The 17,921-nt window shown below is 41.1% G+C and overlaps 1 protein-coding gene across 1 annotated transcript in view; it reads right to left on the bottom strand.

Moving 5' to 3' along the window:
- LAPTM4B (lysosomal protein transmembrane 4 beta) overlaps positions 1-17,921 on the bottom strand; it is a 70,471-nt gene that overhangs the window by 6,431 nt on the left and 46,119 nt on the right. The window contains exon 6 of the mRNA XM_081258476.1: positions 13,557-13,652. Within this exon, the coding sequence (XP_081114602.1) occupies positions 13,557-13,652 (96 nt within the window). The remainder of the gene's footprint in view (positions 1-13,556; positions 13,653-17,921) is intronic.

The following is a 17,921-nucleotide window of genomic DNA, read 5'->3' as shown; positions in this document are numbered from 1 at the left end:
GAGGACTAAAATTATAGGTCACGTTCTACTGTGCTGTCTGGTAAACAGCAGCTACTCAATGAGTAGATAAACACAAATGCATTATATATCTCAGCCACACACCACTTTACTTCAAGCAATATTCAATACAACCAAAACTCTAATCGAAGTACAGACCCTTGGAGTTTGTCTTAATAGGATCTCAACCACAGAGTGACGGATGGTGGAACTCTCTTCCACACAGATGGAAAATCCCTCTTGTCAATGACCCCAGAAGGGCATCTGTTCATTAGGAAGATTAGCATCCATCTATATATAGTATCTCTTAGGAGCTCTTATGCTGGGTGACATGTACTGGTGGGAGAGCAGCTCAGCATTCATTTCAATTCAATCCAACAAATATTCGAGGGAAACTTCATTCCCAGCTACATCAACATACAGAACAGTTGGAGGGAGAAATAAATTAACATCAAAGGTTGCAAAATGTAATACCCTGGAATAGAAGGGATTCCAACTGGCCATAAATCTGCAAGTCATTAAAATTTGGAAAACTAATTCCATCAAATAGTAGGAAATAATAAAACGCTCAAGAGGAAAGAACTACTTATTGGGAAAAATAAGAAATGTTTGGATACTATGGTTAGAGTTTTACTGTAATATCAGAGTTAAGGCACTAAAGGCTCATTTGGAATTGTACAGTTTGCTAGGACTACATTACATATAAGTTACAAAAATGTCTTTAGACATTCACAAAATTATGTGCCAAATTTTATGTGTGTGCATTTATTTTCCAGGGGAGAATGTTCAGAGCCCTCATTAGATTCTCAAAGAGCCATCCAGAGATTCTGGGGTCCAGGACTGGTGGGGGGAGGGCAGTACAAGGCACAAGGTAGATTGCACCAGAAGTCTGTCCGCTGGCCCCGCATCCTAATAAGGGTGAGGTAAGTTAAAATGAAATCAAGGCCCAGGATGACAGCTGTGCGGCACCTCATCCACCTTGGAGCAGGAGGAGAAGCCCCAGCAAAGAAGGAAGACGGACCAATTATCTCACAGAGTCAAACATCTGGAAAACATTAATAGGTAATTGAAAGATCTGGGAGATCGGGGTGAGGTAAAAGGTTAAAAACTTGGCAGCTGAAAAAACAAGGCAAATGTTTGCTGGAGGAAAACAAAAATTGTACAAGAAAGGGAATGTACATGACAGAGCTGTGCATGAAACAATAGTCACATCATCAAGGTAAACATTAACTGGTGATGTAACCAAAGAATTTGATGTGACTGTATTAGGTGGATGAAGGCAGTAGAGAATATGGGGAGGAGAGTAGACGTTACATTCTAGGGCTTCCCTGGTGGCGCAGTGGTTAAGAATCTGCCTGCCAATGCAGGGGACATGGCTTCAAGCCCTGGTCCAGGGAAGATCCCACATGCCGCGGAGCCACTAAGCTCGTGCTCCACAACTACTGAGCCTGCGCTCTAGAGCCCGCGAGCCACAACTTCTGAGCCCACATGCCACAACTACTGAAGCTCACGTGCCACAACTACTGAAGCCCGCGCGCCTAGAGCCGGTACTCCGCAACGAGAAGCCACGACAGTGAGAAGCCTGCGCACTGCAACGAAGAGTAGCCCCTGCTCGCCGCAACTAGAGAAAGCCCACACAGAGCAACAAAGACCCAACACAGCCAAAAATAAATAAATAAAAGTTTATTTAAAAAAAAAACACTATAAATGGAGACGTCTTTTTCCTTTTGTTTTTCTTGGCTCCTTTGTGGGGCAGTGGGTAGGAAGCAAGGGGCACAGTATTCATGAGAGCACAATAGCTCATGAGACCCAGGACTGTTGATAACACATCAGTAACAGTCCCTCAAAGCTGCTTCACAATTAAGATGAACTTGGCAGGATGAAGTTATCACTCCACTCCCTTCTCTGGCCTCAAGAAAATATTAGAACGCAAGACTGCGCAGCTGAGACTGATGTTGTTACAAGGATAATCCTAAAGCTGTCCTTATTTATTCAAAGGATTAAAAAAAAGCAAACCACTGGTAAACTTAGATTTTAAATACTACCCTGCAAGTCACAAATGACTGTCACAGAGCAAAGTGGAGTGACATCACAGTTGAGAAATGCTACAGTTATAAACAGCAGAGCCCCTGAAGACTTTTAAACCCAGGGGTGACAAAACCAGATTTATGTTTTAGATCCATCTGACAGCAACGGAGAGAAAGAACTGAAGAGAAAGTAGAGTTCAAGGCTAGAGGCTAAAAGCCTAACTCTAACAAGTTTAAAGATGACTTGGGGACATGGGCACGGAGCTGATCTGGGTCACAAAATCTAAGCTACTTCCTTCAACTCAGTAAAAAAAAAAGAGAGAGCAAGACAAATGATTTGTTCAATAGTGTTCATTCATTTCATCAACAAATGCTGGTCGTACTATGTACCAGGCACTGAGGATAGCACACCACTGACACCTGTAAGGTCTGAGCCAGCAAACAGGTTACGTGCTAGTGGAGGAGTCTGATAAACAGAGTTTATCTTCCATGGCGAAGTGCAGAGCTTCTCAACCGGTGTCCATTCACAACAGTGCGCCATACAAATGCTGCATTTTCTGTTTGCCACCGTGTTGAGAAGACGGGGGTACCCTGAGGTAGTAGCCAAGAGCATGGACTGTGGAGTCAACCGCGTGGGCCGACAAACTTCCCAACTCGGAGGCCTTGGGCCAGTCACTTCTTTAAGCCTCAGCTTCCTCATCTGTAAATGGGGACGATACCAGTCTGTCTCACAAGGTTAATGAAATGAATAAACCCAAGTAATTCGCTTATTATTAGCACAGTACATGGCATGCACTAAGGCTCAACAAATCTGAATTTTATTCCATGCATTTGTGAAAGGGTGAGATGGCTTGCTGTATTGATCACGATACAAAATAAGACAAATGAATGTTAAAATGACCCAGAAATAAGGCAAAATAGAAATTTTTTGGGTTATCAAGGTTTTATTCTATATATGGATGGATGGATACATATATACATATTTTGACAAATAAGTATAGAGAGAGAGAGGGAAAGAGGTAAGTAAGGAGATGGGGTGTGTGTGTGTTACTTTTTTTCTGGCAGTAAACTAAAACAGGACTTTATAGAATGGATCTTTGTATAAAAGATAGTTTCTTATCTTTGCATAAGAGCTTTAGCTGCGGTTTTTCAACACGTTAGCAACTATTTTGCAAGTGAATTATTCTCTTATTGATTTCCACTATAGTTTGTTAAATATAAGCTGGATTTAGAACTACTGGCGAAATAATAAATATGGGAGAATGGAAACTTTCTCAGGTAAAAAATATCCTTATAAGAAGGACCAAAAGATTAGGTGCTGCTCTTTGCCATCCCACTTGCAGGAGGGGAAAGCTCTATGCAGGCCCTAAATCCCTTGGGATGGTTCAAATAGTTGTCCTACAAACACCTAGAAAACTCAGCCTAAATTGCCACGAAGGCAGGGGTCTGTGAACGATATGGGCCAAATCTGGCCCGCTGCCTGTATTTTTGTATGGCCTGAGGGCTCAGAATGTTTTTTACATTTTTTAAAAGAAAAACGTTGCGGGCTTCCCTGGTGGCGCAGTGGTTGAGAGTCCGCCTGCCGACGCAGGGGACGCGGGTTTGTGCCCCGGTCTGGGAGGATCCCACGTGCCGCGGAGCGGCTGGGCCCGTGAGCCATGGCCGCTGAGCCTGCGCGTCCGGAGCGTGTGCTCCGCAACGGGAGAGGCCACAACAGTGAGAGGCCCGCGTACCGCAAAAACAAACAAACAAACCTCAAACTTCAGGGCAACACAGCCACACATTTGCTTGTGTATGTATTTTCTACAACTGCTTTCACACTACAAAAGCAGGGGTGAATAGCTATGACAGAGACCATATGGCCCGCAAAGCCTAAAATATTTACTATCTGGCTTTTACAGAAAGAAGTTTGCCTCCACCTGCACGAAGGAAAAGCATTACCCTGAATTCTGACCTTGGAAGATGTGATAAAAGTACAAAGCCCCAAAACAATCGTGTCATTTAGAGGCACTTGAATCTTCCAATGGTCCGTTTAAATTAATCCCAAGTAGCCAAAATATTTTTTTCCTTTACCATTTGTTACACCCCTAATGGTCTACAATGTACCTTGTTTAAAAGAGGCAGCATTTACATTGACACCATATTTGCCTACTTAGATGTGAGCTTCCTTTACTCAGGCCAAACAGGAAAGGGGAAATAGGTAAACCATGAATCTCCAAGATTAACTGAAATAGCCATCTGGGCATTTGCGATAGGATCATCGCAAACAGGAAGTTTGGGCTTATCTTTAAGGCATTTAGAATAACTGTTTACAAACTTTTAAAATAACTCCACCTATAATATATACCAGTAAACACACACATACACATAACCATTTATTTCTGATTCTAATGTACACATTTTTGCACATTTTAACGCCTGAATTTAGGCTTTGCCTTGTAACTGACAGCACCTAACAATAAGAAGCACCTAAGATAATGGTGCAATTAACAACCAATGGCATCTTGTACTCAACTCAACACACCAGGAGTCGGGAAGAACATAAATTTGGAAGATCCTAGTGAAACCTTCCCCCACCTACAGAAGGAATAATTTCCAAAGACAAATAAGGCGGAAAGTAATTGTATCCTCAATTCACTGAAGAACCAGTATAAACTGTCCTCACCTGATTTTATAGGAGGAAGTCATTACTTCCCTTAATTCTCAGCAGAGAAGCTACTCAAATTCTCTCACAGATTATACTTACAATATAGAATTCATACTTCAGATCTTTCGGATTGGGTCAAAAATCCTCATGGTGAGATATTTGGGCAGGAAACACCAAAATAATACCGTAGCCCAAATTGAAAGCTAAGATGCACTAAAATATCTAATGTTCAAATAAATATATCTAAAGTAACTATATTTTAAAATATATAGCTTTATCAAAATCAGTATCTTAAGAACTACATTTTTATCTAAAATAAAAATATATAACTATTGAGGAAGGAGAGGGAATGCCCTATCACAGGCATCTCAGCTGCTTCCTCTCCCCCGAGCCTGACTGTGCTGCGCCACCTACTGTGCACATCTCTTTTGGGACGGGGTTCTACCCTGTGTGTTGCACGGGCTGCCAACCAGGCTGTGCTCAGCTGACTGTGCTCAGTGGCTGCCAGGGTACTTTGGCTGGAAGGACTGCTCAGAACCTCAGATCTCAGACTCCCATTTTACCTGTTCTCCTTCCCCACACTTCCCTCCCTCGAATTAATGGAAAGGGAGAAATATCTTCTGCTTTGTTTTCTAGTATTCAAGAAATCAATCGCGTAATTTCCTATTACAATCTAATCTGTTGTCCACAAGCTTTGCTTTTTCATAGCTGTAACTGTAGCACAAACTTCTATATTCTTTTAAAACATCATAAGCCTTTCTTCTGCTGTTACACTGCTCATAATTTTTATGGCAGTAAGGATATTTTATCAAGTGGGCATACCCCTATTTAATCAAACTGGTTCCCAACTACTAGACAATGAAATTGGATACATTTGCTGTTAAAAAACAATGCCGCATGAATATCTTACACACTTTTTTTTTTTTTTTACTACTTCCTTAAGATATATTCCCAGAAACTTCCTTAGAATGTTGAAAAATAAAATTCAATGTGTCCTTTGTCCCTAGAGTAAGATCAACATGGATTCTATTTTGGACGTGGGATAAAATAAGTCAAGTTCTGAGTGTGTTTTAAAGTAAAACACAATGAAAATAGAGGGTGATTTTATAATTGATTCCCTGCAAAGCTACTCTAAATTTTTCTTACTTGTTATTATAGGAAGATTACAATTGAGCGATTGATTAATATCCTTTATTCATGTTCACAGTGAAAACTGGGTTTATTTGAACTGTTCTTCCAGAACTTGTAGGTGTCAATTATCTATGTGTTGATTTGACTGCTCCAGTTGTTCTCTGGATGAAATAACTGGAAACTTAGATGGGTCAGAGATAATTTCCATCAGATTAGTCTATTTTTTTCAAAAGCTGTATTTTACTGAAGGAGGGAAAGAAACACGAGCTGAGTTAACATCGCACACTGTCAGCTTGCAGCATGGAATACGTTAAAGCAGGGGAAACACTTTCCAGAGGAAATCTCAGCGGGCATCCAGTCCAATCTTATCCACGATGCTTTTCTATCAGAACCAACGGACAAGTCTGTCTGAAGCCACGTGCACACATGAAGCTATTAGGAAAATGCGTGGGGCTGAGTTACAGAAGGGGGGGCTATCTAACACAACAAGGGAACTACAAGGACCTACTGTATTGCTCAATATTATGTAACAACCTAAATAGGAAAAGAACTTGAAAAAAAATAGATATATGTATATGTATGTATGTATGAATGAATGAATAAATAAATAAGGCAGCTGCCTTGGTGTCACCAAGTTTACTTCTAACTTTTCTTCCACCTCTTTCTTTAATCCACCCTCCCATTCCTTCCCCTGTGCTAGAGAGCAAAAATAAGCAAACAAAACGAAAAGTCTCACTGTTTTGAAAGTTTGTGACTTGACTTGAGAAGAATCATCAAAATGAATTACTTTCCTGCTTCACCCCTGCTTGTCCTGGTCAATATACAAGTCCTGTAACTGGAGAGGCTTCTTCCCCCCGCCCCCTCCCCACTGCCTCCTGGACCCCCTGGTTCATACAGGCAGGTGACAGTGGTGAAAGGTCTGTTTTGTGAGGTATGTTTAACGTACATGAATCTGAAATGCCCAGGACTGAAGGAGATCTTCAGAGCCAGCCTCGTTCCTGCCTTTAAATGAAGCCTTTCTCACACAGTTTCCGAAAATCAGTTATGACTTTTCTGAAGAATCTGCAAGATGATGACTATACATTCATCTTGGTAACAGGCTAGTTTCTCAGGTATGAAGGAACTTCTGAAGTCTAAAAAATCTCTCCAGCTATCAATTTAGTTCATTCCCTCCCCTTCTGTCTCTAGGGGTGGGATGTGGGAAAAGAATAAACATAACTCATGTCACCTAGTCAAGAACTTGTTTCTAATCACATGTAACCTATGCCTAGGAGTAATGAACAAACTCGTTTTTAAAAGCAACAGGAGGGAAAAAAAACAATGGAATTTTTTATGCACAATTTTTGAAAGTCATTGAGAGGACTACTAAATAAATCCACCCCACCTCCAACCCTTCTAAGTCAACTGAGAGTGTTTTGTGGCTTTCTGACAGCCCAAGGTCAGCCTTAATTAATATCAGCCTCTCAGGGATATCTACAGGGAAATGACTGCTGGGGAGATAATCTGGCCTTCACCAGGTCACTGACTTTTTTCTTAACTGTGTTTTTCAAGCAGTCAGGCTCAAAAGGCAGCCCCACACAACAAAACACTTTTTTTTTTGCCATGCCACATGTCTTGTGGGATCTTAGTTCCCTAACCAGGGGCTGAACCCGGTCTCAGGCAGTTAAAGTCCTACCCACTGGACCTCCAGGGACTTCCTGGCAAAACACTTTTTTGAAGTCAGAACAATAAACCTGTATATAGTGTTCACCAAGATTAGCACCTGCAATATGATATGGCATAACGGACTCCATGAAGTTTAAAATTTTCCTATTTATCCCTAAATAGCCATTTTCCTACATTGCCCAAGACTATGATCCTTTTATCTGAAATCAGAATTTCGGATACTATTTTGGATAAACATTCATCTCACTGCTTTTAAAGTGCCCCAACTGATTCCCTCCTCATGGATTTAACACAACACTGGGTACTGCCATGACTCAAGTCTGCACTGGTATTAGCAGATTAAGAGGTTTTTTTGTTTTGTTTTGTTTTGTTCTGTTTGCAGTACGCGGGCCTCTCACTGTTGTGGCCTCTCCCGTTGCGGAGCACAGGCTCCGGACGCGCAGGCCCAGCGGCCATGGCTCACGGGCCCAGCTGCTCCACGACATGTGGGATCTTCCTGGACCGGGGCACGAACCCGTGTCCCCTGCATCAGCAGGTGGACTCTCAACCACAGCGCCACCAGGGAAGCCCAAAAGGGTTTTTTTAATCTCGATTTGCATAAATTTTAAGGTGAAAGAAATCTGTTTCTACTATTTAGTATTTTAATACATTTTTCCTCTTAAGGCCAGATTTTGATGAAGGTAGGGGAGAGAATGTGGTATTATGTATTATATATCCAGAATGTGATTTCTATTGAATACAATGTTCTAAAGGGAAGGCTGCATCTCTCTAGGGTACCTAACCGTGTATGGCAGTGACTCAAAGGGACACCTTGGGATATTTTAAATTTCAAAGGAAAACACTACAAAGCCTGCTAGGTACTACACTAACTACACTAACTACTCTTAAGTTGTCTGGACCTGACTACTTAATGAAATGAACAGCTAGGTATGTCTTCTGGCCTAAGGGCATCATGAAAAAAATACCAAGACCCTAAGAGGCATTATGAACTAACAGAGTTTGTGACCTCTCTGTCTTAAGGCATTTCTTTCAAAGGTTTTTGCTTTGCTTTAGTTAGGAAACTGGAGCAATTAATCCATAGAGTGATCTCCAATATATAATAACGCTATCTATTCTCCCTGAGTAGTATTTGGAAAAGTAGATACCTGGCCAATAACATGTGTACTGTTTTAGAGAAGAAAAAAGCAGCACATTTATTTTCTACCAACAAGAGCCCCAGTATCTTTCCATAGAGGTCACCCTGAGATTCTTCAGCCTGGGAGAAAAGCCACCTGGCTTAATACTTGATAGGAAGTGAAAGGCACGTGTCCGTGTGGATTCCCAATAAAGACATGGACAAAAGAGAAACATACATGATGACACACTATGAGGATCTTAATATAGCTACGGAGACCAGGGAAAATAACAGAACTAGATCATTCCAGGCCCCACTTAGGATCTCAGAGTGAGGCTCCAGTATTTTTTTTTTTTAATTAGAACTCCTTTAGTTCTTGAACTCCTTTAGTACTAGTCAAAACAACCTTTACATATGCAGAGCCCTCTTTAAAAGAAAAATCTATTCTCCAACCCTAGAAATACAGATTATGGTCTCTACTGAAAGGAAGCAGGGGTCCTTGGAGAAACAGCTGATTCCAGGTGTGGAACATATTATGAACAAGATGAGCCCAGAACAGCAAGGAAGCGATCACACTACCAGAGACGTGTAAAAAGACTCAGACGCCAACTTGAAGAGGCTCCAACTGGGCAAAGACGGCATAATTAGGACACTCATAAGGATGTTAGCTACGTTGTAGCTGTTTAGAGGAAGATTTTGGTTTCCCCTTAGAAAGTCTTAAAATAGGTATGGAATAGTAGGTAAATTTTATTTAGGCTTACTGATAAAATTAATCAAAATAGCTGTACTTTTCAACGGAACATCCCCAGCTCTTCTAATAACAGGTCTCTTTTCATTAGTTCATTTACTACATAAAAAACAAAACAAAAACAAAAACCCTCACTGGTCATCACTAGAGAATGATGGACCAACGTGTCATTTTGAAAACTGATAAAGAGAACAAAAGCATATATATTTATCATTGTCCCAAGTACCACTGGGTAACTAAATAATAGTACATGAGGGAAAGTTTCTCTTTATAGAAATATTCCGGCTAATAAATGAAAAATGATAGCATGTCATCATATTGCAATTCCTAATGAATTGATGATATCAATGGTTGTTGACATCCCAGAAAGACAGAATCAACCAGACATCACCTGCATCCTGATGGAAGAAAAATTATCAACTATAAAGCAATCTTACAAAAAAAGGAAAATGGGAATAGAAATATAGAAAGCATTTAGATCCAACTACTAATTTACTGGAAATACAGAGATCTATATTATAGGTATGCAATCAGTAAACTCTAGTTTGTGGACCAGTTGTTTCTTTAAAAAAACTACAAAGTCTTAAAATGCATACTGACCCACAGATCCTGTTTCAAATAAACTGCTAGGAAAATTAACATGAGTCAATTGAAAATCTAAATACTCACTGGATATTTTATATTAAGGAATTATTATTTTAGATATAATAAGTACTCTTTAGAAAAATATCCACAATACCATTATTTTTTAAATATTTATTTATTTATTTTTGGCCGCATTGGGTCTTCAGTGCTGTGCACGGGCTTTCTCTAGTTGTGTCGGGCGGGGACTACTCTTCATGTTGTGCGCAGACTTCTCATTGCGGTGGCTTCTCTTGTGGAGCACAGGCTCACGCTCAGGCTTCAGTAGTGGTGGCGCGTGGGCTCAGCAGCTGTGGCTCACAGGCTCTAGGGCACAGGCTGAGTAGCTGTGGCACACGGGCTTAGTTGCTCCGTGGCATGTGGGATTTTCCTGGACCAGGGATCGAACCCGTGTCCCCTGCATTGGCAGGCAGATTCTTAACCACTGCGCCACCAGGGAAGCCTTATTTTTTAAAAAACAGTCTTTAAAAACGCTGCCAGAAAGCTGAGACTTCAGGTGGTGATCTATCCCTATTTTGAAGCAGACTATCCGTGCAAGCTATGAGAAATGATAAAACTCCCTTCCCCAGGAATACCATTCTTTGTTTTAAAAAGGAAAAAAAGGTTCGCTGTGAACTTTTAGAAAGTAGAAACATATCATCAGTTTCCTTATCTTAAAAATGGCGAGTTGATACAGAATGACTGAGAAGATAATGACAAATAATAATGATCATCAAGCAATTCCCCAGGACCTTTTGTCAGCACACAAGGAAACAACCACAGCTGGCACTAGTCCATGGTCCCAAACACTAGTTACTACAAACTACTGCCAAGCTGGAAGCCTTTCTGAAGAAAGGTCTATTATTAGAAGAGCTAGGATGTCCAGCTGGGAAGTACAGCTATTTTTGAGTGTATGTTAGCCTAAATACAGCTTACCTGCTATCCATACCTAATTTTGAATCTTTCAAAGGGCGGAAAGTAAAACTTCCTCTAGAAAGCTAGTTGGATGCATTTTAGGGACTCACTCATGATTCTTAAATTCTCTAAGCACCCCAATTTCTACAATTTCAGAATATCCTTTGATTTCAGGTGTATTTATACAACGTGTACCCAGCCCTTCCACCTTGCTTCTACTAAAAACACACACAACCCTTCAGAAAGCAATGAAAAAACAACCACCAGAAGTATATCCAAACAAACACGTGCGATATGGGCATTATCTTCTCTGAGATACTTTTCAAAGATGGTAGTTTTGTTAAGTCCCACACATTCATAATATTTAGGATGGGGCTCTAACATATCTTGCTTGTTTAGCAGTTTTACTGCTAAAACTACTGCAAAACTAAAAATGTCCAACCTTTTAGACTTTTCATTAGCTCAGCAGGACAATAAAAGTACTCTGAGATGTCTTTTTAAAGGAAAAACAGAAAGATACTGATAGATAACTAATACTCAGAAACTCAGAGAGAAGGAAAAAATTCTTTCCACCAGTAATTTTATCAAAATTATAGTAATTGTGAACAGTTACTTCTTTAAAGAGATGTACTGACCCAAGAGGGATTCTCTAAAGGGTTAGTAGGCAGGATGTGTCTACTATGATCAGTGCAAAGGATTCTGCAGGGCCCCTGAAGGGCCCCCCAGCACCTGGGCACGCTGGGTTTGTGCATCTGATCCCGGCAGAGCCTCCTCTTAAACCACTGCTCACGCACTTCTGATTCAAACCAATGATTCCTTGCTGAGGACTTAGGAAAACTATTCACGTATAACACGCTTTCTCTCAGAAATTCCACAGAGATCTCAGTGATATCAGCTTGCACCTGTGTATTTAGTATAAAGTCTGAAGTTGTTTTATCCCCATTTTATACACAGGGAAGTCAAGTCAGGGACAGACTAAATTACTTCAGTAAGGCCAAAGAGTAAGCAAGTCACCACAATTTAAAGAACAAAACCAGGGCTTTCCTGGTGGCGTAGTGGTTGAGAATTCGCCTGCCAATGCAGGGAACATGGGTTCGAGCCCTGGTCTGGGAAGATCCCACATGCCATGGAGCAACTAAGCCCGTGTGCCACAACTACTGAGCCTGTGCTCTAGAGCCCGTGTGCCACAACTACTGAGCCCATGTGCCGCAACTACAGAAGCCCACGTGCCTACAGCCCGTGCTCCACAACGAGAGAAGCCACTGCAATGAGAAGCCCGCACACCACAATGAAGAGTAGCCCCCGCTCTCCACAACTAGAGAAGGCCCGTGCACAGCAACGAACACCGAACACAGCCAAAAATAAATAAATAAAATAAATAAAATTTTAAAAAATAAATAAAAAATACAAAACTCCATTCCAGTTTAGAACAGACACACCATTTATATTTATCCTGTCATCTGTCCTGTCCATTCTGTCCCCTCCAATCCTATCCACCTGGACCCATCCCACAGGCTCATGTCACCCATCCTTTCCATTAACCACTCCTCGAGCACTTACGTGTACTGAGCATCACACGTGGTGATGGAGACACAGGGAGATTAGTACCTAGAGGACTTGTACTTTTACCACGAGCCAGGCAAGATAATTACATAAAGGACAAATGATTTTGAGGACTCTTCCAGTGAAGGCATGTTTCTCAAAATCATATTTGATAGGTTTAAAAAATTTAAGTATGAACAACTAGTGGCAGAACACAGATCATCTAAATTCTTTTACTAAGGTTTTCATATGAGGGGCAAGTTTTAAAGATACAGTAATCTCTGCCATTCTTATCTCTCTACCTATAAAATCACATTTTTAAGTTTAATTTCACGTGTCAAGTGAGATAGTATAGTCAAACTATGCAGAATTGATACCTAGAATTACCTACCATGTTTTTTTTAAAATAAATTTATTTATTTACTTTTGGCTGCATTGGGTCTTCGTTGCTAAGCGCGGGCTTTCTCTAGCTGTGGTAAGCGGGGGCTACTCTTCTGTGTAGTACGCGCGTGGTCTTCTCATTGCGGTGGCTTCTCTTGTTGCGGAGCACAAGCTCTAGGCATGCGGGCTTCAGTAGTTGTGGCTCACGGGCTCTATAGCACAGGCTCAGTAGTTGTGGCGCACGGGCTTAGTTGCTCCGCGGCATGTGGGATCTTCCCGGACCAGGGCTCGAACCCATGTCACCTGCATTGGCAGGCGGATTCTTAACCACTGTGCCATCAGGGAGGCCCTACCATGGTTTTTTAATAATGCAGGTTTAAGATACGTAAATGTTGGGACTTCCATGGTGGTCCAGTGGTTAAGACTCCATGCTTCCAATGCAGGGGGCATGGGTTCAATCCTTGGTCAGGGAACTAAGATCCCACATGCCACTCAGCCAAAAAAAAAAAAAAGATACATAAATGTAGAGAGGCACATATATTATCTATTTGTAATATTTTTTTAAATGAACCAGAGTTGAGCCAACTAGATTTTAATGTCTTGTAAGGAAAACAAAACACATTTCATTCAACTATGAATCCTCTGATGACTAAGCAGCTCATGAATCTGTTTCAACAACGGGAAAAAAGCAGCAAACACTAGAAATATTTAGAAGCCACCGTACAGTGGATGTGTGGAGATCTCCACGTGAAGTGACATCACACCTACCGTAGTGTCATTGCTGGTAACATAAACCAGGACGTCAGAGGAGTTCCTGCCATTGATGTATCGGTAGCAGTTCCAAACACAGCTGATCAAGTAACCCTGTAAGTAAGTAGTGACTGTTAGAGATTTAATTTTCAAAGTTCAGACAATTTACAATATCATCATGGATAAAGCCATATTGCAAAATGTTCATTTATGTAAATTTTAAACACACATGAACTCTACTAAACCGAAAAGGCTTTAAAATTACAAATGATGGATATAGTAGCTTTCTGGCCAAGGGTGATACTGTAGCCTTACTACGCAGAAGGTGATGGGGAAGGGTGGGGCTGAAAGCAGAAAGAGAATTTCCAAGAAAAGGAAGTTGAAAGGAGCAATCGCCGCAAACACTTACTGCCCACAAAGAACAATCAATTCATTAGCCGATTCTCATCACACTTTAACTCTGGGTCTTTCGGATCGTTATTCTGTATCATTATATATGATTTTATAATGCAAGTCAACTTTAAAAAAAAAAATGTTCATAGCACATTAATTTGCTCTGTGGTCAGTACAATTCACTAAAACATTTCCATTTTCACAATGAAATATCCACAGAAGATAATTAAAATGAAGGTCCAGAATAAAGACATGCTGGAAACAAAGCATGAGCTCATGGGAGATGTTTATAATACGAAGTCTTTGTACTTTCATTCCAATCATGTGTAATCAGATTAAAACAAAATGATTTCAAAGCCCCTTTCTAGCTTTGAAATTCTTTGAAGGTTAAAAGGTTAAAGATGTGGAAAAAAACGGAGCCCTCCTACACTGCTGGTGGGAATGTAAAACGGTGTTGCTTTAGAAAGCAGTCTGGAAGTCCCTCCAAAGGTTAAACTGTTAAATGTGGGGACTTCCCTGGTGGTGCCGTGGCTAAGAATCCGCCTGCCAATGCAGGGGACACGGGTTCGAGCCCTGGTCCGGGATGATCCCACATGCCGCGGAGCAACTAAGTCCGTGCACCACAACTACTGAGCCTGCGCTCTAGAGCCCGCGTGCCACAACTACTGAAGCCCACGCGCCTAGAGCTCGTGCTCCACAACAAGAGAAGCCACGCAATGAGAAGCCCACACACCACAAAAGAAGACCCAATGCAGCCATAAATAAATAAACAGTTAAATGTGACCCGGTGGCTCCACTCCAAGGTATATACCCAAGAGAAATGAAAACATATGTCCACACAAAAACTTGTGCACAAATGTTCACAGCAACATTATTTGTAACAGCAAAAGAGTAAAAACAATCCAAATGTCTGTCAACTTAGGACTGGATAGACAAATAAAATATTCCATTGTATGGTATATTCATACAATGGAATATAATTCAGCAATAAAAAGGAAGTTCTGATAACATGCTACAGCATGGATGAACCTTGGAAATGTCAAGGAAGCCAGTCACAAAGGACCACATATTACATGATTCCATTTATATGAAATGTCCAGAAGAGGCAAATCCATAGAGACAGAAAATAGATTAGTGGTTACCAGGGGATGGGGGTAAGGGCAAATGTCATACGGTAAAAGTGTTCTAAAATTACATTGTTTAACCACAGAGCTGTGTTTATACAACTCTGTGAATATATTAAAAACCAGTAAATTGTACACTTAAATGGGAGAACTTTATGATATGCGAATTATATCTCAAGAAAGTTGTTTCATAAAAAAAGAAGACATTTAACAACAAAAGGAGTGCTTGTCAACACTTTTCAGAAGAGTGAGGTAAATGTTCTGTTGTGCACTCAGAATGCTGTCTTAAGCTGCATTCATACTTGGTGGTGATTATTTCCTACAGTGAGACTTCCTGTGATAATGTTAATATGAAAATGCATAATGCTATTTTAATAAAGTGTTTTCTGAATGGTAATAAACTGAAACCAGAGATCAACAATGAGAAAGAGATGGAAAGGGCATTTTTCTTGAACAACATGTTGAATTTACTCGAATCTTCAGTTTACTCAACAACGCTCTTGCTTCTCTATTAAAACAAACAAACGAACAAAAAAACCCTGGACTCATTGAGAATTTTAACACAAATAAAAATGGAATGCTTGGACATATTCTGTTGGGTACTATGTAAGAAGGCTAACCAGTCATCCATTATTTTAGCAGTGAACAGAAGGTTCTTTTAAGACAAGAACTCTTTCTGATGTGAGGCCTCCAAAATGACAAATCTATAACTGAAGGTTAAACTGCGGAGGGGAAATACCCAGTGTCTGGGGCCCCATACGCCCAGTCAGCATTCTTTTTTTTTTTTTTTTTTTTTTTTTTTTTTGCAGTACATGGGCCTCTCACTGTTGTGGCCTCTCCCGTAGCAGAGCAAAGGCTCCAGACACGCAGGCTCAGCGGCCATGGCTCATGGGCCCAGCCGCTCCACGGCATGTGGGATCTTCACGGACCGGGGCACGAACCCGTGTCTCCTGCATCGGCAGGCGGACGCTCAACCACTGCGCCACCAGGGAAGCCCTCAGTCAGCATTCTTGAATGCCCCCTGCAACACAAGGAGCGTTCACCCACTCAACACTCTGATGGGAGAAAAACCTGGCCTGTTGTCTCTAAACTTATTTCAATGACCTTATTTCCTATTTGACATTTCTGTAATCTTGAATAAATTAAATATTTGGTATATTTCCCAAATAGACTTGCACTGACAAGAGTACATCCGTCATCTACTTGCAGAACTAGGTGGTAAGCGTTGTCCCCTTTACTCAATTAATCTCACAGTCACCCTTCACAATGTTTTCTTAGCTATTACTGCTATTTGGTAAATGAAGAAACCAAGGCTCTGGTCACATAGCTATATGGCAGTGACACAAGGTAAATCTAGGTCCTCTGACTCAAAATCTCAAGTAAGCATTTCCAATAAAGATGTAACTGCCTACACAGTTAAAATGCCTTTTTTGAGAGCAGTGGGAGGTTCCGGCTTCTGGGTAATGGCACAGGGTAGCTTGGTCAGACTAACCTTCTTCCAGGTAAAAATGGTAAAATCTGGAATAAACACACACAGACACACAGACCCTACTTGAAAGCAGGGCTGAAGGGCCCCAAACAGGCAGAAGCTAAAGGGGAGTCTACCCTCGAGTGGCAAACTGCAGTGAGTGGGATCTGAGGGTCTGAAGCCTTTTGCCAGCGGCTCTGCCCACTCTCCACACAGCTGGTGGTCTGACTGAGAAGCCAGGAAGTTGGGGTGCTGGGGTAGGAGCTGCAGGGGCAGGAAGCCTCAACATCCGTGTATAAAATTCACCCGGGGGGCTTCCCTGGTGGCGCAGTGGTTGAGAGTCCGCCTGCCGATGCAGGGGACACGGGTTTGTGCCCCGGTCCGGGAGGATCCCACATGCCGCGGAGCGGCTGGACCCGTGAGCCATGGCCGCTGAGCCTGCGCGTCTGGAGCCTGTGCTCCGCAACGGGAGAGGCCACAACAGTGAGAGGCCCGCGTACTGCAAAAAAAAAAAAAAAAAAAATTCACCCAAATCCTTGACCACTAAGCCACACATGCAGTAACAAGCCATGCAGAGTATGTTGTATGGAGGGCAATGCAGACCTCAGTGACTTTCAATGAATCATTTTCTTTCTACTCCTCTTCAACACATTACCATTTAAAATGACTTTTCTCCCTAAATGCAGCTTCTTCAAAACTCACCAAGGCTTGGTTTTTAAAGAATTTGGTAATTTTATGCCAAAATGAAGACAATGAAAGATGTTAAGAATTAAAAGTTCAAGGTCTAACTTGAGAATTTTCTACTTATTACTAGCACACAAGCACAAATTATAATGATGTTTTTATTATTAGGTTTACAAAGATGAAAAATAGCACTCGACAGATGAGGGTGAAGGAAACATGGCAGATGGGAGTGTTAAGGCATTCAACTTTAGGGGAGATCAATTTGACAAACTATCAGAAACCTTCAAATTATGCATACCCTCTAATTTCAGGAAATAGATCTTGAGAAAATAAATGTATAAGTATACAAAAGATGTATTTAATTTAATATATTCATTGCCATACTATTTATAAGTGAAAAAGTAGGAACTATCTCAATGTCCAACAATAACTAATTTATAAAAATGATAAATTCATAATAGACTGTTAACAGAATAATGTTCAAAATCGATTACATTTTAAAAATAAATTACAGGGACTTCCCTGGTGGAGCAGTGGTTAAGACTCCACGCTCCCAATGCAGGGGCCCCGGGTTTGATCCCTGGTCAGGACACTAGATCCCACATGCATGCCGCAACTAAGAGTTCGCATGCCACAACTAAGGAGCCTGCGTGCTGCAACTAAGGAGCCCTCCTGCTGCAACCAAATATAATAAATAAATAAATAAATATTTAG

Source organism: Mesoplodon bidens (genome assembly GCF_964165515.1).
Source record: "Mesoplodon bidens genome assembly, chromosome: 16".
Classification (NCBI taxonomy): Eukaryota; Metazoa; Chordata; class Mammalia; order Artiodactyla; family Ziphiidae; genus Mesoplodon; species Mesoplodon bidens.
Note: the sequence above shows the minus strand (reverse complement) of the source record. Positions and strands in the feature narration are given on the sequence as shown.